A 21,461-nucleotide genomic window follows, 5' to 3' on the forward strand; every position below is an offset into this window, starting at 1 on the left:
TGTGTTTGTGTGTAGCAATGATACCACCATTTGACCCTCACAACTCATTCTGTTTCACAGTGCAACACTGGAGTCATTATAGGAAGCCATGTGTTTCTGATTAGGCAGAAACAGATTACAGGGTGGGGAACAGCGCTTGCTGTCTGTTTGCCCCCTGGCTTCTATTATGTGGCCAGAAACTGGACGTCTATAAGTGCAAAAACTCCACTGCGCTCACCTCATTCCCACTTCCCCGACAAACTCTTTCACACATCCTGTCACTCCTGTCTATTATTTCATCTCCTTCCCCATGGAAGTGTGCGAATGCGGGGATTACTGTCTGCTAACCTCTGCATGCCGAGCAGAGGTCTGTCACTGCAGTGTTTTTAGAAAGGTTCTATAGTTGGTAAGACAGCTGTGGCTATGGCATGTGACGACAGATGACAAAAGCATGGGTTCTGTTGTTGCTTTAGCAATCTGATACATTCATGACCTTAGAGGAGGGAAATTGTTTTTTGATTCTTCTCCCTTGAGGAAAGTTAGAAGTCAGGGTTAAACACAGAGAATGGATCGCAACCATTTCCTCAAGAACTATCTTCACAGGACCGAACAGCCAACAGCTGTTTGCCTTGATAATTTGCTGACATCCTCCATAAGTTCAAAAACTTACCTAGAGCTGTTCTTTTGAGAGATGTTTTTTTGTTTCTATTTCTTCTAACAAGGAAAACAAATTTGTTTTAATTATGAAAAATGGTACCACTGGCCAATACTTTGACTGTTTTGCTTGGTGCTTTTCATAACTTTTCTACCTTTTAATTAGAGTGAAAATGTTTATACCAAGAAAATAATGTACATTTTATAATAACTACATTCTGGGGGAAACATTGGTTGAACTACATCATTAAAAGATCAAAGTGGTGGCATTCATGGCCATGTAAAGTGCATATAAACATTTGACTGCAACTGAAGGAAGAATTATTATGTTGATGTCAAATATTCAAGCAAAATCAAGATCTGAAAGCAAACAATTTTCATTATAAATTCTATCCAGTGAAGTTGCAACATCTTTATTTTTTTAACAATTTCTGAATGATAATCTGAAGTACAATTGAGAAAATTAACTCATTTCCACCAAAAGACACCAGAAAATTTAACAACAGTCAGCTTAAATGCCTTCATTATCTTAATAAAACCAAAGCTAAGATGGACTTTAAATCCTTCAAATATTCAAGACTACAACTGACATATCTTGTTCCAAAGCTGGCATAGCTGGACAGTGTCTGCATGCCTGGAGCTTTTATGCTATTAAATAATGCTAACTGTAAGTTCAATTAACCATGGTGGCCCTTATTTAGCATGCAGGCACTTCAAAATAGTTTATTTGTTCTGCCACGACAAGTTAGCTCTATAACAAAGCTATAATTGTCTATTTTACATAACTTTGTTAAGTAGTGGCAATTGTGTATCACGACTTTAATGGTAGTTTTGCTGGTAGCTGACTGGAGCACAGCAGGGTGAGGTATATTATACTTTGTAGCCAATTGCCCTGAGGACCCCAACAGGCAAATACACACAGACGAAAGTCAGCAAAAACCTGAAAGCGTATTTGTGTCGATTTCCTCCATGTATTTGAGCTCACTAATAAAACTCAACAGTAATATATGGGAAGTCAATGCAATATATATATTTTTTACATCTCACATCGAAGGAAAACAACTACACCGCTGTCTACACAAGCTCTGCTGGCTCGAGTAGACAGCATCCGGTGCTTTGGAGAAACAGGAAGTGTGTGTCTCTTTATAACAAGCTCTGAAAAGTAAGCAGGATCTGAGCGAGGTGTTTAGGCGTTTGATCTTTTTTCCAGCTGCAAGTGTTGCATTTTGCCCAAAAGTGCTGCTGGAAAATGTTGCTCAGTCTGAACTTCGTAAACGTTTTCATCATCTGCGTTTCAGCCCCATAACTGCCTGGTTATAAATGGCTACAGTTTCCCTTTGTCAGCACATTAATAACAACAAACCCCTCCTGGCAGACACCATGTGATGTAAGCTAAAACATGCTGATTGTGAACACATATGGGACACATCCACATGTATAGACCTGGCCTCAGCAAAATCACCCCACCCCCACAGTTCATTGTATGTTCTCCCCTCTCATGTGCTGAGCTGCTTTTTTTTTAACATCAACTATTTAAGTTCTCCAAGGTTAAGATCCATTGTGAGAAAAGATTCAGACACAATGATGCAGATGTAAAACAGGAACAGTACAAGCCTACAGAGTTATGACAAATTCCAAAGGGAGGAAACCTTGTTAGAAAGTGGGACAGTTTTATCGCCTTTGGACATGTAATTTCTAAGAGTTGAATGCAGGGTGCAGAACTCTAAAGTGCACAGTTCTGCGTCTGGAAAAGATGGAGATAACAAGATGGTTTTGCTTCAGGATTCCAGGCACGAATGTTTATTTTTGTTGGAATCATAACTGTCTGTGGCTAGAAATTGGAAGAACATTTTTACCCACCAGACTGCCAGTAAGCTCACAGACAGCTGTTGCCACCCTCTTGTGGTGACCTAATGAATTTGCTTTTCTCGCAACATTAAGTGACTGAATAAACTTGGTGAGGAGAAGCTTTTTTTCCACATTCAGGGTGTTCATACACTGCAAATATGCAGCACTGTCACAAGGCCTGAATTCATGCAGAGAGCACAATGGAGTCAAACATTGGTTATCTTGGTAGCAGTAAAGAAGGAAAAGTCAGAAGAAAGGTTTAACAGTACCAGTGTTTGGATGAGCAAAATATAGAGACACAAAATAACACTGAGAGTGCATTGACATGAACCCTACATGTTACACAAAGTGGAATATAAGCCACTCTCATTTTCTTTATTTCCTTTAAGAACAATAGTATCTCTCTATCAATAAATATATATGAACACAAAACTTCCTCCTCAAACTATTCACTTCAGACCTAAGTTCTGTATCAGGTAGATTTGAGTTTTGTTTTTGTGTGTGTGTCAAATTTTAGCTGTTTTAAGGACTGGACTCTTCCCAGTTGAGGTCTTAAAAGTCAATGCTGAAATCTTTTATTTCAGGTTTCCTTGTGCACCTACAACCAACCACTGGCTCCACAAAGGCCAGTGGCTTTTCTGTTTGTGGAGAGTCAAGCAACATAAGTGCTTGCTGGCTTCAAATGTTTCTTTTTCTTGCTATTCGATGGCATTCCAACATATAGCAATATGGCTCACTGCTTTGTCTGCAACCTCAGGTCCAGTTGGATAACCATCACCTGTGCCTGGATCTAAAAAACCCTCAGGATCTTGTACTTATAGTTTTCAGCCGGTCTTGACTATGTCTTGCAGTTTTTCTGTGCTACCTCAGGGCTATCCTCAGCACAGACGATCTATACATTGCTCAGCATGCGACTTAATCATAGAGTCCTATGTACCTTTTGTCTGCCAGTATCTTTCGGCTATCTATTTTGTGTTGAGTCCTGTTTCTAATGGCAGACCCCAGGGTGTTTTGCTGAAAGCCTGTGTCTCTGCAGCCATGATTCGTGGTGCTGCTTTGTCTTTGAATCCAGCCCTTTCTGCAGGTAAGTGAAGAACATTAATCCAGCACAAATGATTCCCGGCTGAACTCACCTTCCCAAGCTACATGCCATTCTAAAACAGACCTAACTAATATAGTACCAAACAGTGGAAACAAACTCCAGCAGCTGAACTATGGCAACATTCCCATTCTAAACTTAGAAAGTTTCTAAATAGACATTGTGACTCACTCACTGCATTCAGTAGACTGAAAGAGGCCACTCTTCAAAAAACTGGCTCCATTTTAGGTTTTTTGACCACTTCAGACCTAGCTATATATTAAACTTCTGTTATTTACCAGATTAACTAAAGCAAGATTTAACTATCTTGAGCTGCATGATTGAGAGGTGGTTTGGAAGAAAGTGAAGCAAGTCTGTTTTTCCTCTACCATTGGCCAAGAAAAATTGGATGCAATTCAATAATAACCTTAAACTTTTGAACAAAATGTAAACTTTCAAAGATAAGTAACAGCTACAAACAAGCTCCAAGTTGTTATAAAAATTCAGAGTTTCACATTAGACTTGGTAAAGCAAATAAACTTCCACTTTAATTTTAATCATTTTAAGAGGCCCCTTCAAAGAAAAAAACACACGTTGAGTGTTTCGTCGTAAGTAGACTCTGTGAAGGCCTCCAGGGTCTAAGTTAGTAAACATGTAAACAGTGTTGGATAAAATGTTAGCAAAAAATCTCTGTGAAATTTCCATGAGAAATAATCTACCTGGTCGATTTAAATATTTACTAAATTTTCAAATACATTTTCTTCAGTTATTTGAAGTAAAGCCAAACATATGAATTACTTTTTAAGAAAAAAATATGCCAAAAGTAAAGCTCACAAAGTTTGAATTAGATTTTGATGTTACAAAACAAGCATATGTTTTACTTTTAAATGAACAAATTGCATTATTTTTACATTGGAATCGGGTCAGTTACCAAAGACTGAACTTTAGCTGTCAGTGAACGAGAGCATCTGGCTTGCTCCCAGGGGCTACATCTTGTGGACTGTGTACTGTATGGGAAAAAGTGATAACAGTAAAGATGTTCTGTGGACTTTCTGGAATCCTGCTGATGTGGAGGAGACTATTCCTCAAAACTAGGGACAGTAAATAAATCAAAAGAGACTGATAACCACGACTTTGGCAATACGACTACATCTATGTCAACCGGGTGACTACATTTGTTTTTGTGGTCTTCATTAATGTCTAAATTTATATAAGTAAAAACGGAAGAAGCACAATGGTTCACTCAGGTGAGCTGAACTACCCCATATGAGTTTCTTATGGACTCATCCATCCTGAAAACCTGTCCAGCAGAATTCAAAAGTTACACATTGCTGGTTATAACTTCAGCAGAAGGATTTAGAGACACAAGCTGATCTCTAGCATGTGGGTCTTGTTGGTGCTCACTTTTGGACTTGTTGCAGGAGCATTAGAAAGCAGCAACAAGACGGCAGATGAAGAGCGGCTTGTTATAGCCAGAGCTAAACTGATGGTGAGTGGAACTAAAAAAATAACACACACAGATAACTTTGAAAAATCACCTCGATTTATTTTCATTAAAAGATTTAACTAAATTTCTTGCTGAGAATGTGTTAAATTAAAACAATGATCTCTGCATTTACAAATAACAGTAGGAAGGTAAACGAAACAAAAGAAAAATAAGTACTACAAAGAATGAGCTGCAGGTTCATTGAGTTATTTTCTATTGAGATATAAGAGCAATGTTCACACAATGAAATACACGCGCACACCAGTTAGAACAACTGTCTGTTGTCAATTTTGCAGGCACCCAGTGTGGTTGGATGAGCCATAAAGAAAATGCCTGAGCTCCATCATTTCCTCATGGAGCGATCGGCTTTATAGTATCCTTCTGCTTCTGTCACATTTCTACATTTTCTTGCTGAGACATGGCTTCAAGCTGTTGGCTAAATCCTGTTCCAGATATGTGAGCTTTCCAAAAGTCTTGCGCTCCCAGTCTTATCAACTTGAGTCAACTGAAACAGACAAATGTGCTTCCTACCTGTTATTTTCCCTGATCTGTTTTTTGCCATACAGCCATAACTTAGAGTATGACTCATCAGAGGAGAAGAAGCCCCGTCTGATATTTTACAATGAAAAGGATGAGGTTGTAAAGGTAAAATTTGCATTTCAGAGGCACATCTCGAAGGTCCCTGACTAAATTATGTTTTTCTTTTCCGCCTGAAGTTTGCATATTCTACCTGTGCATGTGTGGGTTCTGTCCGGGTACTCTGGTTTCCTTTCACAGTCCATTGGTGTGACCGACTGGTGATGTGTGCAGGCTGCACCCTGGATCTCACCCAATTACTCCTAATAAAGATCCTCCACTTTGACTCATGAATTTACAAACCTTTTACTGTTTTTTACCTTCTAATTTCTGTCCAAACAGGAATGTGTTTCAATATAATTTCCAGTATTTAGCCAACAGAGTTACAACTAAACCCCTAGCTGTGGGATGCTGATGTGTCCTTGCTTTTGTTTTTTCTGTTTCCTGAAACATCAGACTGTCCCTGTGAAGAACATGAAGGCAGATGAGATCAGCAGCCTGTTAGAGTCTCTTGGTTTCTATAAGAGGTCCCAGAAAGGGGAAAAAGTACCAGAGGAGTTCCAGAACTTCCCCCTGCACGCACCAAGGGACGAGCTGTGACGACCCCATGTGGCCAAACCTCACATCTGCAACCCAGCCGCATTAATGATGAGTGGGGCTAAAAGGCAAGACTGTTACAGCCAGGCTCCATTCTGAGGACTCGCTGGTTGGATGCAGTGTGGAGAGTGTTCGGCATACTGAAGGCTTACTGTTGGTTTACACACTTAAATAAAAATTACAAAAACACAAATATCTAGATTCCATTTTTATCCATTTTTATCATTGTGCTAAATTGCCAGGAACAAAACAGCGTAAATTGCCAATGTTATCACTGCTGTCCTTATGTCAACTCAGTGTAACTCAATTACCAATTTATTCCCAAAGCATATAAACAGATTTACTCATAAAAAATATCCTCCAACAGACAAAGTATAATGTCAGTGTTTCAGACTAATCCTCAGCCCGCCTCCCTCTTGATAATCTGATTAGCAGTTGCATTGGACTGTCTGTCTCTGTGTAGCCATTACAATCTCTACTGTGCATTTATAGTATTGAGGACAACAAGAATTAGCTGCAGATCCAGATACAGACGCCACAATTAAAGTATTTGGATTGTTAGTTCTGCCATGACCAAAGGTTTTAGCCACCATGCCTGTGTTTTACTCGCCTGTACCGGAGAACCTGCAGATGGGCCTTGCCTACATGGGAGGCTCCGTGTTCACCAACAACAGGACAGCGGACAGTGACTTCAGCAGGGAACAGGAGGATGCATGTGGTTCGTTCAACACTCTGCAACTGTGCTTTTAACATCAGCCTGGCAAATAAATACTGTTTATAACTCCTGTTTACAACTTTACAAACACTACTCTACAACTACCAAGTTTAGGAGTTTCTATTTGATAAAATGCAGGATGACTAGAGAAGTTCATCTCTTGAATGTGCACCAAAAATCCAGGAGCAGCTTGGTGCTATACAGTATAGCACCAAGCTAAACAAGTTCAGGTATTTTTACCCACTATTTAAACTGTAGAAGAATCAAATATTCTTTAAAATAATGTATGGTCTGACAAAACATGTCACTGAAGAGATTTATTATATTTGGGATATCATTATATCTAGCTAAAGAATAACTTTTAGATGATTAAAAGTCAGCACATATACTGTTTCTTTATTTGAATCACCATATGCATATGAGCATGCAGCAGCCACTTGTGTTGTTTCAACTCATGAACTTGATGTTACACTTCATTATGCATTCATGAAAAGCATAGCCAATAAAAGCTGTCAGCATCTTCCTTGGTAAAACATAATCTATATGAATGTACAGTTCAATGTTTTTTGTGGGAGACTAAACTAGATTTAATAGAACTGATTGTGACAGATGTCATGTGTACTAACAACACATTATTTTCATATTCGCTCAGAACAAAACATATGAAAATTCACCTTCTTTATATGTTTTAAAATCTCTTGTAGTTACATGAGATTTGGATATTGTTATATTGCTTACATACTGTATTACTCTTTTTTGGTAAGGATTTCAAACAGATTATTCCACATGTATTTCCCAACAAACCACATTTATTTTAATGTTGCTGTAAAATTATCTAAAATTCTCTGATTTTTTATTTTTTTATTTTTTTCAGTGGTCAACGAGTTGATTTCTCACCTTCCCCTTCAAATGCTCTTGTACTTCAACCTGTTTTACTTTCCTTGTTGGTGGTTTTCTGCTGTATTTATGTTGGAAGTGAAAGTAAGTATTTGGAAAATCACTATTAACTTGAAATATTTCTCAAAACAACTGCATTAAATGGAAGCAAGTTTTGAAATATTTTTTACCAACCATAATTGTATGTAATGCTTCACTCTATATAAATAGAATTGCACTCTAAGTTTTACACCTATGAAGTGACATAATCAAAAACCGTGGAAACTGTGAACCTCCAGTCACAGAAAGTCAATCAAACATATTTTACAAACAAGTGACACAACGCAAATAATAAGTAAATAATCAAGAAAAAAAATTAAAGAATGGAAAATCATCAACTTCCAAATATGAAAAATGTCATATTATTCTGATTTTTTTTCTTTAAAAAAAGGCTTTAATTGTGGCACCACCTAGTGGTTTCTCCTAAAAAAAGTATTTTCATATGGTGACTCTAGTTCTCACTTTTACTCAATACAATTGTCCTTAAACCACAATAAACTGTATTAACCTTTTAAATTTTAGTCACATTTTCTAGATTCTTCATAGTACTATTTGTTTATTTGGTACTTAAATAACTTTTATATATATATATAAAAAAACATTGTTGTAAAAATGTATTTAAAAAAATAACGTTAAAAAACAATGTACTGTAAATAAGAGAAATGATTATGGAAGCAGTGTGCAGAAATTGATGGAAAACACAGTGAAGAAAAGTTATTTTATTAAATTATGAAATGCAAAGTTATTAAGAGTGAAGGAATGAATTTTTTTTCCCAGAGCAGCAGATTACAAACGACTCTACAAAGTAAATATTAAAGTAAGTAGTTAAAAAATAGGTTTTGCTGCTATTTGAAAATGCTTTGCTCTTAAGTTTTGTATGTAATATAATAAGAAGCCAAAGTGAAAATAATGCTTATCATGTATGCATATTAAACAAAGCCAAGGGACCTCTCAGAAGATACAGAAACAGGTTTTAATGCATTGTGTTTGTGTAAATTACAATTTTCTCATGACATCTCTTCTCTGTTTACAGTATCACTATCTTCCTGGATATTACCAGGCTCTGCTCATAACTGGGTTGGTCCTTGTCACGGTGATTGAAGTGATCCGACTCTATCTGGGCTACATTGGCAACCTTGAAGAAAAGGTAACTCAGAAACACATCCATTCTGAACCACAAGAAAAGTTCTCATGCGACAATACATCTCAACATTTATTGTTCCCTGCAAAACTGTTCATTCCCCTTTAAAAAAATATATATTTTTAATCCACATCTTAATCTCTAAATTTGAGTTAAAGTCTTTTTACATGTTTTTGTGTTCTCTACATGACTTGCAATTGCAAACTGGACTTCTTAAGAAATTGATTCATCAATAGCTTTTCTCAGGGATGTTCAGTCTTTCACTCTTTGCACCAGACTCTGTTTCTTTCCTCTCTGTCATCAGGTGCCAGCCCTGGCAGCCTTCTGGCTCCTGTCTTTCACGTTCCAGCTGCCCGTGCTGCTGTTCTTCATCACAGATGAAGGCGTTATCATTCTGCCTCTGGAGAGAGCCGTTCACTCCATCTATCTTACTTTCCTGATCGCCCAAATCCTGGCTTCCTTCTTGGCGCTGAGGACAATGACCCGAAAACTCACCCTTCTCTTCCACCTGCGGCAATTTGGCAAGGTGGAGAGCTTGCGGCATGCAGAGATGAGTCCCATCTACGGGCTTTCTTATAACCGCAGTGTGCTTCCACTTTCACCCACTCATTAGAGACAGGCAACAGTCTTTCTGACATGACTGTGGTTTTAATAAAACATCCACTGTTTTTTATTATTATTATTATTATCATTAGCGTACTTGCCCATGAAATGAGTTTGATAAATGAAAAGTTTAGAGTTATCGTACATGATTGGCTTTTTTATTGTAGCCCACAGATTGTTAGGATTATTATGAATGGATTGTTGTGCAGCATTTTAACCCACTCTAATATACAAGATGATCCAGAAGATGTAAAAGAACAGGTGTGCTGAAATAGATGGAAGACATAGTTTCAGCATCACAAAACTGATACGATGTCAAACCGTCAAAACCTGACTTGGTTTTTAAGGTGAAAAGGAAAACATGATCAAAAACAAGGCTTTGATCACTCGAAGGTTATTTTCTTTAATCTTGATGAATGACACAGGATGAAAATTTGCCAGGGCCTGATTTTTTGCCAAGGCAGATCTAATTTTTGTCTTGCTCCTTAGACAAAAGATAAAAGCAAACTGCTCTGGCTCCCCCCTCTCCCCCCCCAAAAAAAATGCTTTATTTACAGTTGTGCCATATTTGCTGGCAGATCTTTCATTGTAGTAACGTTTGAGTAACATTTTTTGATCTTGAAAATTGTATTCATTAATTGAGGACATCCTGTTTCCCCCTGTGGTTTTGTGTTGTTGTTGTTTTTTTTTTTTTCTAATTTGAAATTTACTCAATTTAAAGGTACATTTCTCAAAACATGACAAATTAACCTGACCTTGTTTTGTAACTGAATAAATGGAGTCAAATTCAATGAGCAATGAAACATTTTTCCCTTCTTTTTCTAAATTAAAACATGTATTCATTTTGACACTTTTCACACATATTCAGCAGGAGTGCAAGAAATGTGACCTTGACTCTTTTACAAATTCATTTATTGTCCTAAAATGGGGAAATTTCTGTCACACCTATGTCTGAACCTTAAATTTTGATACAGGCTTCAGATTTATTGTAGCTAGTGTGGGAAAAGACGGAAGCGGTGTTAAATATTTACGACCACAGAGTGGCAGTCAGAGATCAAAACAGGACGGTGACGTCTCTGACAGTGCTGCAAAGTCCAGTGAGGACAGATTATCATGCAGCACATGTTCGGATCAGGAATGCCTCTGGCAGAGCAAGAAAGGTTAGACCTGTCTACAGCTGAACATAATGTATTATTAGATGATTAATAACTCCAGGTTGAGCATACACGGAAATCAATTGAATATCTTGTCATCATGGCCAATTTTATCCTCTCGTTTGAAGACAGAAGGTTTTAAGTGTTTTGCTGGTTTTACAAGCTGACCAGCAGCAACTGGTGCCTCAGTATTTTGTTTCAGGGCAGAAATAAAGTAGAGGGTGGTGCACTAATATTCAATATGTCGGCTATTTGAGATGCACGGTTTTTTGTGAAATAACATGCTTTTTGCTGTGCTACTTCACATTCAGGGAACAACAAGCTGCAGTGGCTCTTGTTGTTCCCTGAAATTGAGAGGAAAAACAGTGAAATTGAGAGGAAAAACAGTGAAAACAAAGCAGAAACCGTATACTTTATTCATAAGTGCTTTCCTCAAAAGGTTTAATCACATAAAGAAATGAGCTGGAAAATCTTGTTTTCTTTATGTTCCAATTTCTTAAGCCGTGAAATCTGAAAAGGTTCAAACATGTTTATTTCCCGTTTCAGAAGAAACCAATTCACATACCCAACAGCTATATCCTGATATCAGTATCTAATCTGAATTTCATTTGCCTGACCTTTACAAAGTAAGAGACCAATTCTGGTAATGGACCATCTAGCTGTATTTTAAGCAGGGAGATAAAGAAACCAAGCAACTATGTGAGTAATGGAAACATGATATAACTGATTATGTTTCTATTTGTTGTTTTTGGTTTTGTAATGCACAGGTTAATTTTGAGCTTGAGGACAATGCAGTGGTGGCAATTCTGGTTACTTTCAAAAATACAGAAATATTTTTATGTTAGTATTAACTTCTATAGTTTCATAGACATGCATGTGTTAGCTTAAAATAGCCATAAATGTTGTTCTAACAGGGACGTTTTACAACTCTTTTATGAACAACAAATCTCCAAGAAAGGTCAGAATAGAATAGAATAGAATAGAATAGAATAGAATAGAATAGAATAGAATAGAATAGAATAGAATATACTTTATTGATCCCCAAGGGGGAATTACTTATTCCATTCTTATTTTCATTTTATTTCTTATTTTCTTCATTCTCCTCTTACCAGTGTATTTTTCCAGATAATGTAGAATTATCCTGTTTAATAAATAGGTTTTGGATGTTTGGTCATTAAAACAGTGTGTGAAAATCAGATTTTCTGTATGCCCCAAAAATAGAAGTTTTGCTTGAACATTCTGTGTACATTCTTCAGTACCTTTGTCAATTTTGCTGTTTTGGTTTGTTCCAATTGAAAATAAAAAGGCACATTTTAATGTGCAACAACTGGTACCTCAGTATTTTAATTCAGGGCAGCAATAAAGTAGAAAGTGGTGCACTAATACCCAACAAGTCTTTTTTCCTAGCCTAGCAGTCAGGCTAGGAATAAAGAAGCTTCCTGTGCTAATCACAAGCACCTTCACTTGAATACATAAGGAAACCTTTGATCCCTTCAGCAATTATATTTGAGTGGAATGAGATTGTGGGAAGCTGAATTTGATTTTATTTTCCAAAATATTTTTCTTTCCAGCTTCTTTGGTGCAGGTGTGGAGCTGCGGCTTTCTTACAAACTTGGAATTAATTTAGAAATAAACCAGTGAAAGGTTTAGCCTTTAAGCAGTTTGAATTGCTTTCTTGAGAAGGTAGGAGACATTAGTGATTTAATAATCAACCCCACAGCAAGAGGAAAGAGTCTGATTAAATGATAGAGAAGGTAGGAGGGGGAGTAAAACTGGCAGCAGCTCAGAGAAATTTCGTCAGAAATGTGTCAGCAGGCCAGGGGGGGAAGGATACAGCTGGGCAACAGCTGCTGATTTAGTGATGAGATGAGGTCAAACAGGACTCAGAAAATTTTTCAGGTGAGATTTTTTATGCATTCAGAAAAACAAAGTTGATTGGAAATGATTTTTATTTTCATTTTTATAGCAGAGCTGGAAACAAACAAAAAAATAAACAATTTTACAGTGTAATGTTGGATTTGGGATTGTGTACTGGGGAAAGATAAGGGATTTGATTCAACAAAATTATTAGCGCTTCCAGTGCAGAAGAGCCTAAAACTATGTTCACTGGTAAGAGACCGAAGGATGAAAGGACCTGACAGATTTTAAGAAACAAAGGTTGCTCATCTGGCAATATTTCACAGCTGACATGGCACAAAATGTAACCAGGAGTTTTAAACTGGGAAGACAGATTCAATGAGTATTGATAGAAATACAAATTATATAATAGGTATAACAGGAGCATGAGGGAGGAGCACAAAAAGCAAACCAACTGAATCAGATTGACAAATTATGGAGTTACATTAACAATGTAGAAATTCAGTAATGAAAATAAAACAAAAAGTAATATTAGTATATCACATATGCCAAACAACAAGCATTACACTTTATTTTACAAGTAGGATATAAATTATATTGATTTATCAATTCACTGTAATGCATCTACACTTAGCACTGTGAGACGGTAAGCTATTTGAAGCGCTAAAGTCTTTCACAGCCAGATGAAGTGTTTAACACAAATTGTGTTCTGACAAGTTCATGTTTCCTGAGCTTTTCAGGAAACATGTATTACCTTCTTTAGCCTGGAAGTGGAGACAAGCTTAGAGAAACATTCACTTCCATTTTCCACAGGGATTTAAAGAGTTGGGGTGGAAATCAGAAAAAAAGAAATCTGAGGAAACTCTGTGACAGTGGTTGGTCCGGGGAAGGGATGGAACCCCCTCTGGTGAGAAAAAACATAAGACCGGATCTGGAGTAGCCAGGTTTTTATGGTAAAAATACTCAGAAAACAGACAGAAAAGGAGCAAATCAGGATGTAACTGGCATTCAGCATTTCAGTCTAGTTCTCAGTTTAAGCCAATAGTATATGAGAACAAAATAAGCAATGATGGAAAGAAACTGTCCAATCCTATTGTGATTTTTATTCAGAAAGCAATGTGCTCTGTGTTCTTCTTCATCCTGCTTTCATCCTATACTCCAGAGAGGACTTTGTGTTCACCCATTCAGCTTTCTCTACATCCAATATCATTTCTTTTTGAAGCAGGAGAAGAGGATTATCTATCTTCTGATGGAAGAGGAAAATGAATAGAAACCAGAGACACTCCAGTCACATCTTTAGCATCAGCTCACTTTGTCTGCCCTAATCAAATTGCTTCTCTTTGAAGAATGATGAATCTCCTTCATGTGCAGATTACAACTCACAAACTCGCAAACTTTTTAAAAAAAATATTCATTGTTGGTGCTTTTTGAGCATCTGCAAGTTTTTGCTGAAGCCTTGTTAACACTTTGTCTGTTTCCCAATATACGACCATGGCTCAAAATCATCTGGGCTTTACTGAGCCTCTCATCAGGTTAATTATGTCTGGATACAGCTCGGAGGTAATCACAAAATGTGACCGTAGAGGCTGCGCTAAGCACCGGTGAGGAGCAATATCCGAGACATCACAGGGACATCCTCACGGCTTGTTTCAGTAATCCTTCATGGTGGCTCGCTTCAGCTGCCAAGACGGCTGTCTTCTTAATGCCAGATGGTTACACAAGAAGGGCTAACCCTATTGTCGCTCGCATCCATTCATAAAGTGTGACTGCAAGTTACAAACACGCCGGAATTGTTAAAGGATTAAAACACAGAAATGAAGTCATGGTTTTCATAATTTCAATGAAATAAATCCAGGTTCACACAAAAATACCGGAAGGATCCCTTCAAGGAGACTTAACCCTGACTCATTCATTCATGAACATCAGGACAAATTTATATTTAACATTCAGCTTTTATGAGTAATAACAATACAGAAAAGATTTAAGCAGTATCTCATATTCTAAAGAGCGCTTTTGAGGGGAGAAAGAAGCATAAAGTGATCACAAATCAACACCTTAGAAATCTGCCCCACAGTAAGAGAAAAAAACAAAACTGAGAAAGCAAACAAACATATTCATGTATTCCAATAACATCTACACATCACTAGACCAATTTCTGCAGTCTTAGCAAAACTGTACACCCTGTTTCCACAAGCAGCCAAAGTAAAATAACCTCAAAGATTTTATTACACAATCATTGCTTCTTCTTTTCCTTCTTATTGTTTCTTTTATTACTTGATGCCATTTCTACTACTTGGCTGCTCATACCATTAAACCCAGTGTAACCAAAAATACCTTTGAAAGACAGAATATTTGCAGAATTACAAATTCAGATTCATATTGGGGCATGGCATTCAAATCTCATTCTTGAGCCACTTGTGCTGTCTCTACCTTCACAGCCAGCAGAGAATGTAAGATCACACTGAGAATCAGGGAATATTGAAACTCAGAACTGATATCGACAGCAGGATGTTTTCAATTTGCATCTGATTATGTTGGTGAGGAGGGAATGGAAGAGCAATTCACTTCTGCTGGTAGTTTAAGTGTGCATTAATGCTACAGTGCAGATGAATATTTCATCACTGCTAAATCTGCTATACTTAATAGAACAGAGGAATCTTCTGCCTAGAGGAAAAAAAATCAAAATTATTTCATATTATAGAGGAGAATCTGCTGTGGTTTTGTAAGATTAGAGTTACATGATTTTTATAGAACTGATTATGATCCCTTGTTGTTTTGGTTTTCATTTGTGTTTTTTTTTTTATATTTGAAATATCAGACCGTATCTTGTTCATTATAGTAGAAAGGTGTTGTCAGTATTTTTTTTTCCAGGTTGAGTTCTCACTTATTTCTTGCATTCTGTTCTCTGTGTATCTTGATGTAGACTCTTAAATTGGTGTCAGTGAATCCCACAATTAGTTGTTAGTTTTGTTTTCCTAGTTTAGTTTTCTCTTCATGCTCTTTTGCTCAGTCTCCCTCTTTTTACTTACATTCCCAGATGTTCCACATTATTTTGATTAGCTCACCTCTTTCCAATGTCATTTTCCTCCCTTTCCTCTGTATAAAATCTCACTGGCGTCTTAGTTCATTGCTGCTTCCTCTCGTTACTCCTGCATGTTCCATGTCCAGCTTTTCCTTTGAGATTCCCTGTAAGTGTACTTGTTATTTATTATTCAACTCTGCTCCTGCCACATTCTGACTCAGCATTTGGGTCCTTTATGTACTCACAAATATGCCAGAATCTCCTTTTCATGTATGAACGTTTTGGTTTATTTATTTTTTTTGTTTCCCCAGATTTAACTCAAATACATATACTGTGCCATAAAAAAAAGTATTTCCCCAGACAGATGCGCTTTTTTTTTTTTTTTTTTTTTTTTGCAGGGTTGAGTTTCAGATGATCAAACACATTTTTAATGAGAAGATGATCTCACTAAAGCTATTCCAATAAAATTGAATCTGTGTTTTAAAAAAGCAGTCTGTGAGTCTGGAAAGGGTTTCGAAGCCATGTGTAACTATAGTGAGAGCCGTTATCCAAAAGAGCTTTTGCTCTTTAAGCATCGGCTCAGATTGGTGAGCATTGTGTGTTTAGCTTCACATTTTTTAAATCCACCATCAAGAATGATGTTGCATTTAAGAAAGGTTTTCACTACAAATTTCACAACATGTAGCAAGTTGTAAACAATGTGTTTTGCAAATATGTTCTGAAGGGAAAATAATTAGTTTACGTCCTTTAGCCAAATTTGTTGCACAACACCAATGTTTTATGCACCAAAACATTGGTGCATCAGCATCTTTCAGCTTCAAAGATTAAAACTTTGAAAACCATGGAAAAAATCTAACTACCCTAGGTGAAATGCAATGACACAGAAACCTGTATCGAATGCAGAAATAGTGTTCAAGACATGTTAGCGCTGAATTCTTTAAAAGGTCAAACATAAGCCTATCAATCCAGGCAGTTTATTTTTGCGATATGTCAAATGTATTCAGGTTTTACATTTATTATATTAAAGAAATGTAAACATAACATTTAAATACAAATATATGTAAATGTATTTCTATTTCATTTAAATACAAATATATGTAAATGTATTTGTATTTCATTTAAATACAAATAAATACATGTATTTGTATTTAGCACATAAAGTAACTGAAAAAAAGTGTATTTTAAATGTTTCTAAGTGATTTTTTTTCAGTCACTATGAAACATTTCTTGATCTGTTTTCATACCATGTTGGGTAAAAGTCTTGAATTTAAGATCCTGCTTCTTTTTGGTGTTACTTGACTTACACTTTGTTTGCTACCAAGAGACATTTTGATAATGTGACGATGAACATGAATATAAAGACCAGTATAAGAGAGATCCACCTGTAAGCTGGGATGAAGCTGTTGCTCTGCAGCCAGTATTTGATTGAGGCGTTACTCATATTCATATAAAAAAATAGTCTTTGGTCTCTGAGACTTCAGAAGGATAAGAAGTTAAGCTAATTGGGTGGTGGAATATAAGTCTGTTTTGGACATTAGTTTGTTCAATCTGTGAAAGCAGATCAGTTTTAGACTTCACTGGTATAGACTTATGTGATTTCTTGGTTCTCTATTTTTAATGATTTTGCAAATCACTGAAATGAAATTTCCACATTGCTATAATCCACTATTTGTGTGCAGAATTCTGAGGAAAGAAAGAAATGTTTACAATTAGGAATGCAGACCCATTTAAATCCTTTAAAATAAAGTACTAGTCATTATCCTGTGTATTTAAGTCATTGGAGTTAAGACATTTAGTTTTGGGAATGTCTTTTCTGGGGTGAAAAAGGTAATTCCTCTGCAACAGGAAGTGAAGAAAAATTCTGATGAAACTAAGAATCAGCAAAGTAAAGTAGATACTTTGGATGATGTCATACAAATTTGCTTTGCATCATAGACAACAGCTCAAGGTCTTGGAGGAAAACGGCAAATGGAATGAAATCCTGTTGCAATATCCTGTTTTCAATTTGTACTTCTCATTATGCTACTTGATCTGCACAGTGTTTGAATGCTATGAAAGGTGAACTTGTAAATTAGTTGCTGTCAGTATCCTCCTCCTTACAAATTAAGGTTTTTATACCAAAACACTTCATAAATAGTTGAATGAAAAGGATCATACCTACAAAACATAACATAATTTGGCATCATAGGCGGCCCCAGTCTATTTGCAGGCAGATCTATTTACAGATTATCTGTCTCATATTACACTGCCATGACATATTGACAGTTTGAACAAATATATAAAAGCATATTTTTGGAAAGCTACATACTGCAGCTTTATTGTCTTCTATTATTAGACTCTTAGTGTGGTGCTCATAGTTTTATGCCTGATCACAATTCTCCCAATAATTTAGTTTACATTTTGATGCAACAGTAAATGTAGCATCCACAACTAGAGACTCTAATAAAATTGTATCATTTTTTAAAATTTTCTCATGTTTTGTGTGTTGAAAGCAGCCATATTAATAAAGAACATCAATTTGCATGTGTCTGGCTTTCAATCTGTAATATCCACCCAATAAAGTAGTTTCATCCATGAGACCAGTCAGGCTCCGTTCTCGGTGGAAATGCATATGCATGCCTGTGCATGTGGAAAATTAATTAATTTTTTTGACTACTAATTTATTCATAAAACATGATTCATTATCCCAGCAGCCCTAAAAGTACTTGTTTATGAACTCTGTGTTCTGCAGTTTGTGGCCGTATGCTTTCAGTCGCGGGGCAGCAACAGCTGACGCGGGAGACTGCTGAGCTTCTGAGAACTCTTCACATGAGCTTTGGGGAAAACATGCTTTAACTGTGATACTTAGCCAGATGATCATGCTGCCTCCAAGCTGACAAACAGTTGTGAGAAACAACAGCAAAGAGTGATGAATAAACTAATAACTCCTCTCCAACCTGGGAGTTTTTCCAAGGGAAACAAAGCAAATCAAAGAGATGAAAACGTTTGAGAGAACACAGAAATGAAAATGTATGAGGCGAATAGGGCATAGCTGATATCTCATATGACCCCATTTTTCATCCCCCAGTTCATAAACATTTTAAGCAGGCACATCATGTAGCGAAAAACATTTATTTATTTATTTATTTATTGCAGTCTGAATTCAAACCACATGGATTCTGATCACAGTGTCAAAGAAGAAAAGTTACAATTTGATATTCTCAAGCTATTAACCTCCTAAGACCCTCCAGTTAATGTGCCCTTGCCCATCTCATGCATATTCTTAATGCCCTGCTTAGTATTTTCTACACCGTGGGCCACTGGTAGACTCCTGGGGAGACAGTGGATTCAATTCAATTAAAACTCCAAGTTCTGTGGCTTCTGATCCAATCAAGGTCTTGGCTCGAGTCCATGACCATGACAAGAATGATAATGCCACAGAAAACAACTGCAGACACAGGGAAAAACATGACACCATGAACTCTGTCAGGTGAAAACGCAGAAATTTGTGACAAGGAAAAATAAATTATATTAAATTTAAAACATAATGTTGGATTTAATATTTCAGCAAGAAAAATGATGTTTCAAACTGCAAAGTGGGATTCTTGGCAAGTAAGGCGTAATTGTCATTAAGTCACTTTACAAGTTTAGTGATATGCTCTTGCTAATTATTTATTTGTAAGGTTAATTTGTGCCTAAATTGAATTCTTTCCTTACTTCCATGTCTTAAGATGTTATTTTCACTATATGTTCTTTCTTTATGATAGCACTTACTTTGTAAAGTGCACAAGTCCCTGCTGAAGCACAACAGCTTTTTATTATGGCTTTTGCAATTCGCTGGAGATGAACATTAAAATATTCATTTTAAGTAATTTGAGAAAAATAACAAGTAGACATGATAAAAAGACACATTGTCTTTAAAAGTATACAGTTGTATTTTGCTAATCTACATTTTGAAATGTAAAAAAATTTACACACAAGCTTAATTTAGAAGTGATGTTGGTGATTTGAGTGTTGACAGGGATGAAGTAGAAATTAGTGTCAGTAGTTCAACACCCAACCAGATGGGAAATATGATTACAGTCTCCACTTCTTTTTATGAGTTAGAGCATCAAGTAATGACCAGATAAATTTGGTCCATGAAACATTCTGTAACAGTGAAGAAAACTTAAATAACCTTTTTTTTTTGTAAAGATTAAGAGGGCAATGTGTCAATTATGGATGTTTAGATTCAAAATTGCAGACTTTAGAAGAAGCAGAGCTGGATAAAAATGTTTCTATGCCTTTTTATCCAGCCTGGAAATCTGAACAACTTTCAAAAAGACCAAAACAGTTATAATATATCATACACACAGCTTACGTATCATATTGTGTTAAAGTGTTTGCCATCAAACACTGCTGAGAAAACACTCAAGGAAGAGATTTATTTATTCACTGTACTTACATTTTTAGAGACCTAACAGGATTACATGCTACATTTCCTGCTGCTTCTCTGCAGTGCAAATCTTCTGAACTTTTGGTACTGTGTGGTTATCCATCCGTTAGTCCCTGCAGGGCCATCTGACCAAAGCTGAGGGCCACAGGGCACAGAGAAACATGTCCTTATGTTTAACATTATGGTTTTCAACACTTTGAGGCATAAAATTATGCCATAAAAAGACTAGTAGAGTCTTTTACTTGCTGTGATGTCAAACTCTCAGTTAACAGCTTTGTAAAAGCGAAATAATCAAATGTATCCTAATCAGCAGAAAAGAACCTTCCAGCCTTTTCTTAGAACAGAAGCTCAGAATACTTGGGTTTTTCAGAATGAATCTCATGAAATCTTTGCAGTTTGAAGTGTCTTTCTACAAAGGCAAGACAACATTTTGGTTGGTGGTAGAAAAATTGGGGTTTCTAGTAATATTGGTAACATGATGCTTAATAATCAGATTCAAAAATGTTTTGCAGGAATTGTTTTGGTTTCTGACACCTTTAACAGAAGATTCTTTTAATAGACTACGAGTTAATATAAAACCGAGGGATATTTATTTGCAGATCAAGCACAAATGCTTTTTTTAAATTCTGGGAGACTTTAAATGGTTTCTCATCTTTCCATGCCTTTTCAGAGATCCTGTATGAATTGCTTGAGTTATTTCTAACATCTGGCAAGAACATCTATATATTTCTCATTAGAAATGTTCACATTAACTGTGTCCTCCATATGAATGTCAGCATTTACACCAAAAAGACAAGAAACAGAAGTAAATTGGCATTATTTTTAAATAAATGAGAAGTGGGAATAATGGCCATTTGTTTCTAAGGTGAGAACAAACTAAGTAATAAAAGATTTATTTAATCAGATTATGAAGTCATTTGTGACCAATATTTACTCATCTTAAAACTGTCTTACCAACTTTGTCCTTTTAAAATTTTCAAAAACAGGTTTCTATTGATTACACAAAGGCTTGACAAATTGATCCAAGTCACTAAATCTTGAGAGGAAAAAAGATAAAACGATTAACATTTAAAAGTTCTCATTCCTGCTTTCATCAACAGAGGCTATACCTATACCAGCAGTAATAAATGAGAAGTGCTTAATTTTTCTCCACTGCTGCTTCTTTGAGAGGTACCTTTTTTTAATCACTTGCTCATCGTGGGAAAATACCGCAGCTTGATATGAATACTGATGTGTCTGGTGAAAAAAAATGTGATCAGATGCAGCAAAACGAGCAGATATAAATTACCGTGCTGCATTTTGGAGCGAGCTTTGCTATCTGTATCACAAAATGATCATCTGTATGCAGCTTGTTCAGTCCAAATTTATGATGATAGGCAAACAATGGAGATGGTCTCCTGA

At 36.3% G+C, this 21,461-nt stretch overlaps 2 protein-coding genes across 2 annotated transcripts; both read left to right on the forward strand.

Annotated features, from left to right (window-relative positions):
• The first annotated feature begins 4,878 nt into the window (after positions 1-4,878).
• Positions 4,879-6,405, forward strand: selenoe (selenoprotein e). The gene is made up of 4 exons (XM_055039649.1): positions 4,879-5,048; positions 5,342-5,418; positions 5,612-5,690; positions 6,078-6,405. The coding sequence occupies exons 1-4, from the start codon at positions 4,941-4,943 to the stop codon at positions 6,219-6,221; spliced, it is 408 nt and encodes a 135-aa protein (XP_054895624.1). The 5' UTR covers positions 4,879-4,940; the 3' UTR covers positions 6,222-6,405.
• Positions 6,406-6,671: 266 nt separating this feature from the next.
• zgc:112294 (transmembrane protein 17A) lies at positions 6,672-10,407 on the forward strand. Its single transcript, XM_055039073.1, has 4 exons — positions 6,672-6,936; positions 7,808-7,914; positions 8,903-9,016; positions 9,315-10,407. Exons 1-4 carry the CDS (start codon positions 6,810-6,812, stop codon positions 9,621-9,623), a joined length of 657 nt encoding a protein of 218 aa, XP_054895048.1. The 5' UTR covers positions 6,672-6,809; the 3' UTR covers positions 9,624-10,407.
• Positions 10,408-21,461: the final 11,054 nt, after the last annotated feature.

The sequence above is a fragment of the Poeciliopsis prolifica genome, unplaced genomic scaffold (genome assembly GCF_027474105.1).
Source record: "Poeciliopsis prolifica strain line A6 unplaced genomic scaffold, Auburn_PproV2 SCAFFOLD014, whole genome shotgun sequence".
NCBI classification, from domain to species: domain Eukaryota; kingdom Metazoa; phylum Chordata; class Actinopteri; order Cyprinodontiformes; family Poeciliidae; genus Poeciliopsis; species Poeciliopsis prolifica.